The 10,531-nt window shown below is 40.8% G+C and overlaps 1 protein-coding gene across 1 annotated transcript; it reads left to right on the top strand.

The window, feature by feature from the left end:
• The first annotated feature begins 6,345 nt into the window (after window positions 1–6,345).
• LOC124860086 lies at window positions 6,346–10,261 on the top strand. Its single transcript, XM_047353062.1, has 6 exons — window positions 6,346–6,388; window positions 6,522–6,848; window positions 9,270–9,626; window positions 9,724–9,840; window positions 9,994–10,046; window positions 10,139–10,261. Exons 1-6 carry the CDS (start codon window positions 6,346–6,348, stop codon window positions 10,259–10,261), a joined length of 1,020 nt encoding a protein of 339 aa, XP_047209018.1.
• Window positions 10,262–10,531: the final 270 nt, after the last annotated feature.

The following is a 10,531-nucleotide window of genomic DNA, read 5'->3' as shown; positions in this document are numbered from 1 at the left end:
TCTCTGGGTCTAGGGACATGGAATGTCACCTCGCTGGGGGGGAAGGAGTCTGAGCTTGTGAGGGAGGTCGATAGATATTCACTAGAAATAGTTGGGCTCACCTCCACGTACAGCATGGTCTCTGTCCTCCAGAGAGGCTGGACTCTCTTCTACTTTGGAGTGGCCCGCAGGGAGAGGCGGCGAGCTGGGGTGGGTTTGCTTGTTGCCCTGCAGCTCAGCCGTCTCGTGTTGGGGTTTATCCCAGTGGATGAGGTCTCTGACTGTCATTTAGGCCTACAGGCCAAGCGGTAGTGTGGAGTACCCGGCGTCTTGGCGTTTCTGTCGGGGTGCTGCATTGTGCGCCTCCTGGGGACTCCATTATTGTGCTGGGCAACTTTAACGCCCACATGAGAAACGACAGTGACACCTGGAAAGGTGTGATCGGGAGGAATGGCCTCCCCAATCTGAATCCGAGTGGTGTTTCATTATTGGACTTCTGTGCTAGTCACGGATTGTCCATAATGAATACCATGTTCAAGTACAAAGGTGTTCATCATTGCACTTGGCACCAGGAAACCCTAGGCAGGACATTGATGATCGTCCATGTTTTGGACACTCGGGTGAAGAGAGGGGCTGAGCTGTCCACTGATCACCACCTGGTGGTGAGTTGGATCCGCTGGAAGAGGAGAAAGCCGGACAGACTCGGCAGGCCCAAACGCATAGTCAGGGTTTGCTGGGAACATCTGGCAGAGCCCTCAGGGAATACATATTCAACTCCCTCCTCTGGGAGAGGTTTGACCAGAATCCAGGGGAGGTTGGAGACATAGAATCCAAGTGGGCCATGTTCTCCGCATCTATTGTCAATGCTGCTGCCCGTAGCTGTGGCCGTAAGGTCTGCGGTGCCTGTCACGGTGGCAATCCCTGAACCCGGTGGTGGACACCAGCAGTAAGAGATGCTGTCAAGCTGTAGAAGGAGTCTAATCAGCTGTGGTTGGCTTGTCGAACTCCTGAGGCAGATGACGCGTAACGTGAGGCTAAGTATGCCATGGCCCGGGCTGTGGCAGAGGCATAGGCAAAAACTTGGGCCTGGGAGGAGTTCGGTGAGGCCTTGGAGAAGGACTACTGGTTGGCCTCGAAGCCATTCTGGCAAACCATCCAGCAACTCAGGAGGGGGAAGCAGTGCTTTGCCAACAATGTTTACAGTGGGGTTGGGGGCCTGTTGACCTCAACTGGGCACCTTATCAGGCGGTGGAAGGAGTACTTCGAGGATCTCCTCAATCCTGGCATCACGCATTCCTTGGTGGAAGCAGAGGCTGGGGACTAGGGGTTGACTCTTTCATCACCCAGGCTGAAGTCACCAAGGAGGTTAAAAAGCTTCATGGTGGCAGGGCTTCGGGAGTGGATGAGATCAGCCCTGAATACCTCAAGTCTCTGGATGCTGTGGGGCTGTCATGGTTGACACGCCTCTTCAACATTAACAGAGGGACAGTGCCTCTGGACTGGCAGGCTGTGGTGGTGGTCCCCCTTCATTAGAAGGATGACTGGAGGGTGTGTTTCAACTATAGGATGATCACACTCCTCAGCCTCCCTGGTAAGGCCTTTGCCAGGGTATTGGAGAGGAGAGTCCAGCCGATAGTCGAACCTCAGCTTCAGGATGAGGAGTATGGTTTTCGTCCTGGCTGTGTGGAACACTGCACCAGCTCTACACTCTCTGCAGGGTACTCGAGGGTTCATGGGAGTTTGCCCAACCGGTCCACATGTGTTTTGTGGACCTGGAGAAGGCATTTGACTGTGTACCTCGTGGTACCCTGTGGGGGGTGCTCCATGAGTGCGGAGTCAGGGGCCCTTTATTAGCAGCCATCCGGTCTCTGTACAAGCGGAGCAGGAGTTTGATCTGGATTGCTGGCGCTAAGTCGGACCTGTACGCTTTGGGCTCCCCCTGGATGACCTGGAGGAGGTGTCTGGGGAGAGCGACGTCTGGGTGTGTTGTAATTATTAATATGGATATATTATTTAATATTTAATATTATTATTTTAATATTTTATTATATTATATTTTGCCCTGTTAGGGGTTGTCCTGTGAATACCAGCCTAATAAGGCAGTGGCATTAAGACAAAGCACAATTTAGCACAATTTCTTAAAATACAAAAATGTATTAACAAAAATAAGTCAACTCAAAGTCAAACATATTTCAATCAACAAACTCTTTACTATGACAACTAAAACAATCCAATTAAACTACCAAGCAGAATTAAAGAATATGGAAGTCTAATGGGCTATGTACAATATAAACAAGTTGATCAAAGATGGTTGAAAACATGTCTGATAGAGGGATGCTACATTACCATGCAATGTTATTTATGTTTGAGAACCAAGGATTATCTTGAAGAATCCGGAGGTGAAGTTACGTTAGTCTTGGAACCAACTTAGGCAATAATCAGCAAACATTTAGACAACCCTTCACAATGCAAGATCAGATAAAATATTATTTTAATAAAATAATATTTTAAGAATGACTTGCTGAATAAAACAAACCTTCTGGATGACCAATTCTCAACAGTGTTTAATTAGCTGCCTTTATTTAGTAAAATAATATTTAAAGAAATATTATTTTGAATAAGAACCAAATCTTTCTGGAGAAATGGGCTTAATGGTGTTTACTTAGTTTTCAAGTTTGGTAAAACAATATTTAGGGAAATATAATTTTACTGGATTGAAAGCCAACAACCTTTTTGGGTAAATGATCTTTAGCAGGCAAGCACGTGTTCTTAGATGTTAGCAGTTAAAGCTAACAAATAAAGCTTGTAGCTTATCATCAGAATCACACATATACCTTTAAAATACCACTAATAAAAGGGGTTAAAATGCATAAGCATGGACGGCACGTTATGGCCGATCTTCTGTGTTTAAAATCACCCTTTAAATAAAGTTTGTCTTAACTTTAACAAAAAAAAAACCAAAAAACACAAACACAGAACACACAAACTGAGCACGTGCTGAGCAGATAATCTGCTAGTACTAAAATAGCTTATTTTCAACATAAACAAAACCAAACTTCATAAAAAGAAAAAATGTTTAGATTATTTCATTCTAAATTACTTCTCTCTGCCCAAACCTAACCTCTTAGGTGAACCGTGATGAGGAAAAGTTGTCCAGGCAATGAAGTTGGAGAAGGCATCCACAGTGAACAAAAGGGTTAGCTGCAGCTAACCTCCGTAGCTATGGGGAGGGGTGGCTCGCTTTGCCAGCCGGCCAAACTACACGTTACTGCTGTATCCAATAATAATAATAATATAATGCGGTCCTGTTGTCCTTCCTTCAGACCGGGAAAACTGCTCCACTGGCGTCGTAGAGACAGGGTCTCTGATGGGAACTCTATAACACAGTTTGATTCTGTAGACTTCAGAGAGAAAAGTCAAGCCACGCTTGTACCTTAATGACCCCTGCTCATGAATGAATACCGGATACACAAACAACAATTAATTTGTACTTAACTTAGTGCATATGATCGCGTGATCGTATGACACTCTTGGATCCAGTTTGAAGAGTTATGTCTGTTTGCCAGCAAAGAGACATTGGCGCACTGTGTCTCTCTGTTCAGATCCCCTGGAGGACCCACATAGAAGAGACGGGATGTCTGGAAAAACGGGGTTTTATTTGAACAGTGACGTCACGGGTAATCTGCTGTTACCCCTTTTTCCTGGCTGTGCTGGAAGTAGGTTAATGCAATTTATTTTGAAAGTTCCGGAAAAGTTCGTACTGACCTTTAATTTTGTAACCCATGGCTGTGGGGTCCCAACAGATGTCTCCACTCAGTCTTCTGGCCCCGTGACTCGGTCTCAGATGAAGCAGAAGATGACAAGTACGAGTACAAACCCATTCTTACTTAGAATTAAGTGCTACACCTTTACGACAGGTGAGGCGGTGAATAACTGTGCCTCATCACCAATGGCGCTGTGCCACACTGACTGATGCAGGCATTTGGCTCATGTCCATTGAATTACACATGTACTAAACATGCTGACATTCCAAAGTCTAATATATTTAACAAATGTATTTCGTTTTTCTAATTGGCCATAATGCACAGTGAAAATGGACAGGGTGAGGCAAAAGTACCGTGCTGCTATGATGGGGCACTGCTGAGCCCCATAAGCACAGACTGCTAACATATTGCTACGTACTCTTCTGCTATGTAGAGTGCAGGGGTATTTTCACAAGACCTGTAACCGTACACTGATTTAAATTTGTTCCAACAAAACAGAATACTCAACATTTGAAAAGGATTTTTTTAAACTGTATTTTTAGTCGAAACAGGAAGTTTCTGAGAGGGGAAGACAAATTCCAGAGCTGAAAGATGTGCTTCAAACAGGTGGGAGAAAGGTAACCCGCTCTTTTTAACCGGAGAGGTACACCCAAAAACAGCATTGAATGGGCAGCACAGGCTCAACATCAGCACCCACAACGCAAAGGTGAAAGAGAATTGGGAGATTTTAAAACACTTGATTAATGCAACCTGCTTACATTGACTTTATACGCAAATAAAGATAAGATCATACAAAATTTTTAATTTTAATCAAACAAAAGAGCTGAAATAATTTAAAATTAAATAATCAAATTTTGACTGTTTATAAAATATTATTTTCCTTGCTATTGTATTGTTGAACAGTATGTAATAATTAATTAAAATCTTTTAAAACAATTAAATGATTCAATTAAGGTCAAAATTTAAATAGAAGCATTTGTTTTGGGTTCATATATTTGTACATCCGACTCCAGATGTTATGATTCTAGCCTATCTTCCTGCTTCCTCCTCTGCCCTCCTGTCAGCAATCAGCTCCATCTGCTCGACCTGTTTGCTGCTGCACTGCATGCAATCATGGTCATGCCACTCACCTGTATGCCAGCAGTTATATTCAGCCTCTGGCAGGCAGACGGTGCCAGATTTTTGAAAGCCATTAGAGTGAGTAGATATCCAGCATTCCTTCCTGCCTGATCACGTTTTCTGACCACGGTTTTTGTCTCTCTTGGATTTCCCCCTCTTGCCTGGCCCTTGTTGGATGTCTCTAGCTCTGGATCTTGACCCTGTTTCTGTCCCCTGATTTATGTCTCTGCCCAGCACCTGGTTTTATCTGCCTGAGCCTGCCTGCTTTTCCTTTCTGCCCGGACTCCCTGCTTCGCCCAGTCCCCTGTCAAGTGGCCTGTCCTGGCTTTTCTGGTTCTCGCCCCCGCATCAACTCACTGGTTGGTGAGTTTGGATCTGTCAGCAATCAGACATCAGTCAGCGGGACATTCCCATATGGACGTTCTGGGCCAATCTCTGATTGACCACCTCCCAGCTGAGGAGCCGTTTCCTGGTCCGCTGTCTCACACAGATCTTGAGAAGTGGTTCCTGGGTTCTGATTGGTGGTTGCCACTGTTCCTGTTACCAAGACCATAATAAATCTTTTAACTTTGTGCTTTGTCTCTGGCTGAAATTTTGGGTCTTCAGTCCTGGTCATAATACCAGAGGAGTCTATGTCTCACCAGTCATGAACCTCATCACACGTCACTGGAGACATGCTATATACAGTATGTGCTGTCCTATTTAGTTTTTTATTTATTTAGTTTTTTTCATTGTCACGTCAACTAAAAGACCAGTTACAAGATTCTAGTTTTGTATCCCTGCAAGCTACTACAGTTTGCTGGAAGTTATGATAAAAAGAGTGTGTGCAGTTTTGTGTATCTTGTTTTATGCCTGGTTTGGAGGGTTTACTTAAGTTTTTACAAATGTCTGAATTTGGATTTCTCTTTTTTCAAAGAAATAATAGCATGGAGTAATCTGTGGTGTATGGTTTTGTAACCTTTTGACTGAATACATTTGAGAACGTGGCAAAAGCCAGATACTTTATACATAACTGTAAAAATGAACAGGATAATGTGCTCCTATTTTGTCATTGCTGGATCTCCAGAACGCCGTTTCAAGTAATTCTTTTTTATTTTGAGTCACTCCCAGTGCATCTCTGCTGATATGCAATGTTCAAATGCTTATAAAACTTATTGTGTAATATGGTTAATCTATTTCGGAGCTCACCGAAGTCAAGCTGTAGGGCTAATAAAAATTTTGTGATTTGTTTCCTGTACCAAATATTTTTATCATGTTTGTTCGCAACCTTTGTCTTTACCAAATAACTATTGATAGTACATAGAAAACCCATGGGTGACTGAAATAAAGCCTCACAAATGAGAGCAGAGGCCCAATGTACATACAGGAAATGCCCTTTGATTGTATCTTTTGTGATAACCAATCAGACGCATATGACAGTCAGGACCTCTACACCTCCTTCCAGCTACTTAAAGGACATACTGTCTGAGTAAAGACAGTCATCATGACTTCGTTATGGCTCGCATTGTTACTTATTCATCAAGGGTGTAAGTACTATATACAAAAATCGAAATAGCACTTTTTTTCATTCAAGGATTTGAAATGTGTGGTTCAGTTCAATATAATGTTCTTTTTCATGTTGTCTTTTTTTGTTTAATGAGCTGCTTTTTCCCAATGTAGATACTTTGGTGCCAGTGGTCACAGTGGAACTTGGTCAATCTGTGACTTTGACATGTGCTTTTGGTAGGAAATATCAGAGGAACACATGGCTTTATTGGTACAAGCAGAGTGCTGGCGATACTTTGAATTTAATTGTTATGCTGCAGAGAAGGATAATCCCAAAGTATGGACCACATTTCTCTGCTTCAAGATTCAATATAACATACTTTGGGGATATCAGCAATCTTACCATTTTCACAACAGTTCAAAAAGATGAGGGAATGTATCACTGTTCTGAAAAGGACATGATTGAATCTACTTGGAGTGGGACCTATTTATCAATAAAAGGTAAATAAATGATTTTCTTCCACTATTGTAGAAATTCAAAAATTACCTTGTGATTGTCTTTGTCAAAAATGTAAGTGGACATAATAATGGTACTGAAAAATGTATAATCTCTAAAACCACCATAATTCAGTGGGCATAGATTTATTGGTGGTCATAAAAATTTTTGGACCAACAAACAATGTTTATTTTCAATATTTAAGTAAATTTGAAATATATTTTTTATGTTCTTATTTTTGCCTCATGTCCTCTAAAAACGTATGTAATAGACCAAACATCAAACTTATCATTTCTCCAACTATAATGACAGATTTTTTGCCAGGATTGAAACATTTATAAATTGAATATTAAAGGTTGTGGAAAAAAAACCTAATCCCCAATCCCCTCAAATTGTACAAAAACAAATTTAAAACCTGAAATGTTTTATGGAGTTTACTTTTCTTTTTCATGAATAGTATAATGAAATTAGTATTTGCAATTTAAAAGTTTTTAAAATGTGTGCACCTTATTCATTGTTTAACAAAAAACATAACTTTATTGTGTTTAAATTAGTTCTTGTGGAGGTAATGTATAGGTATACCACACACATATCTCTATATATACAGGTCCTTCTCAAAATATTAGCATATTGTGATAAAGTTAATTATTTTCCATAATGTCATGATGAAAATTTAACATTCATATATTTTAGATTCATTGCACACTAACTGAAATATTTCAGGTCTTTTATTGTCTTAATACGGATGATTTTGGCATACAGCTCATGAAAACCCAAAATTCCTATCTCACAAAATTAGCATATCATTAAAAGGGTCTCTAAACGAGCTATGAACCTAATCATCTGAATCAACGAGTTAACTCTAAACACCTGCAAAAGATTCCTGAGGCCTTTAAAACTCCCAGCCTGGTTCATCACTCAAAACCCCAATCATGGGTAAGACTGCCGACCTGACTGCTGTCCAGAAGGCCACTATTGACACCCTCAAGCAAGAGGGTAAGACACAGAAAGAAATTTCTGAATGAATAGGCTGTTCCCAGAGTGCTGTATCAAGGCACCTCAGTGGGAAGTCTGTGGGAAGGAAAAAGTGTGGCAGAAAACGCTGCACAACGAGAAGAGGTGACCGGACCCTGAGGAAGATTGTGGAGAAGGGCCGATTCCAGACCTTGGGGGACCTGCGGAAGCAGTGGACTGAGTCTGGAGTAGAAACATCCAGAGCCACCGTGCACAGGCGCGTGCAGTGCAGGAAATGGGCTACAGGTGCTGCATTCCCCAGGTTAAGCCACTTTTGAACCAGAAACAGCGGCAGAAGCGTCTGACCTGGGCTACAGAGAAGCAGCACTGGACTGTTGCTCAGTGGTCCAAAGTACTTTTTTCGGATGAAAGCAAATTCTGCATGTCATTCGGAAATCAAGGTGCCAGAGTCTGGAGGAAGACTGGGGAGAAGGAAATGCCAAAATGCCAGAAGTCCAGTGTCAAGTACCCACAGTCAGTGATGGTCCGGGGTGCCGTGTCAGCTGCTGGTGTTGGTCCACTGTGTTTTATCAAGGGCAGGGTCAATGCAGCTAGCTATCAGGAGATTTTGGAGCACTTCATGCTTCCATCTGCTGAAAAGCTTTATGGAGATGAAGATTTCATTTTGCAGCACGACCTGGCACCTGCTCACAATGCCAAAACCACTGGTAAATGGTTTACTGACCATGGTATCACTGTACTCAATTGGCCTGCCAACTCTCCTGACCTGAACCCCATAGAGAATCTGTGGGATATTGTGAAGAGAACGTTGAGAGACTCAAGACCCAACACTCTGGATGAGCTAAAGGCCGCTATCGAAGCATCCTGGGCCTCCATAAGACCTCAGCAGTGCCACAGGCTGATTGCCTCCTTGTCATGCCGCATTGAAACAGTCATTTCTGCAAAAGGATTCCCGACCAAGTATTGAGCGCATAACTGTACATGATTATTTGAAGGTTGATGTTTTTTGTATTAAAAACACTTTTCTTTTTTTGGTCGGATGAAATATGCTAATTTTGTGAGATAGGAATTTTGGGTTTTCATGAGCTGTATGCCAAAATCATCCGTATTAAGACAATAAAAGACCTGAAATATTTCAGTTAGTGTGCAATGAATCTAAAATATATGAATGTTAAATTTTCATCATGACATTATGGAAAATAATGAACTTTATCACAATATGCTAATATTTTGAGAAGGACCTGTATATGTAAAATTACCGTAAATTGAGTGTCCCACATTTAATCTGCCTGCTGTTAAAGTGACCTAATAATGAGTCTCTTTACCAAATTTGATACAAACAACCTTTTTTCTAGCATTACTTAAGTTCTAATATCTGAGTTGTGGTTTAATATCTGAGTTTGTTTCAAATGTATTTTTCTGTGAGACTGTGATTTTCTAATATACCACAGGATACTCTAAGAGAACATCAAGTTACACTGTTGTTCAGCAGTCAGCGAGCTCTGATCCCTCCCGTCCAACAGACTCAGAGACTCTGCAGTGTTCACTGCTCTCTGACTCTGAGAACACAACCTGCTCAGGAGATCCCAGTATGTTCTGGTTCAGAGCCAGATCAGATAAATCTTATCTAGATGTTATCTACACTGAGGGAGAAAAAGCTGAAAATTGTAAAAAGAGATCCGACTTTCAGAAGAGATGCGTTTATAACTTCTCTAAGAATGTCAGCTCCTCTGATGCTGGGACCTACTACTGTGCTGTGGTCACATGTGGACAGATACTATTTGGAAAGGAAACAAACGTTAAACACGGTAAATCCTGTCTACACAGGTATGCATTTTATACAAAATTCCCCACTTGCTCAGAAATAATCTTGTTTAGAACTCATACTTTTTCTTTGTTTTCCAGATAAAACATGTGAAATCAATGTTCTTGTCATCACAATAATCTGTTTGATCATTTCTGTGACTTGTAATATTTTCATCTGTTGCAAAACAAAAAGAGCAACATGTCACCAATTTAAAGGTTTGTTGTACCTAGTGAATTATATCCTATTATTTTTAAAGAACTTATACTTTTAAAGAACAGTATATAATTATACTAATTATATTAAAGCTGTCTTATGATTTAACAAATGCTCTTTGAGTAATCATGTTACTGCTTGTTCCATGTTTACAGATAGCTCTACTTCACAGACAAGGCACAACTTTAACAAAAAAGTAGATGATGTTGTAAGTAATGACACCAAATTCTCAGATATTGCTGTTTGTACAGCTGAACATTCAAGAATAATTTTGAAATGTAAATGTACTTCACTGAACAGACTGAAGATGGACCAGATCTGAACTATGCTGCGTTACATTTCTCAAAAGGGAGAACATCAAGAGTAAAGAACAAGCGAGAATTGATGACTGAAGAAAGTGTGTATTCACAAATTAAAGGATGAGTTTGAATATGTGTGTTATTTTTTATGGAAAGCTCAAATCATGAGATATGAATGCATTCTGTTACTGAAATGTCATTCAGAGTTGTAGATTCAGTTAGAAGTCCTAATGGAAGGTATTTGTCCAAAAAAACAGGATACCATTTACAATATTTTAATATAGACTGCCTACATGGCTTCTTGTTGTAATGTCTAAAGCATAAAGCAGTTGGCTTATTGTTAATATGTGTTGCAAAAGTAAAAAAATAAATAAATAAAAAGCAATATAAAATG

The sequence above is a fragment of the Girardinichthys multiradiatus genome, chromosome 23 (genome assembly GCF_021462225.1).
Source record: "Girardinichthys multiradiatus isolate DD_20200921_A chromosome 23, DD_fGirMul_XY1, whole genome shotgun sequence".
Classification (NCBI taxonomy): Eukaryota; Metazoa; Chordata; class Actinopteri; order Cyprinodontiformes; family Goodeidae; genus Girardinichthys; species Girardinichthys multiradiatus.
Note: the sequence above shows the minus strand (reverse complement) of the source record. Positions and strands in the feature narration are given on the sequence as shown.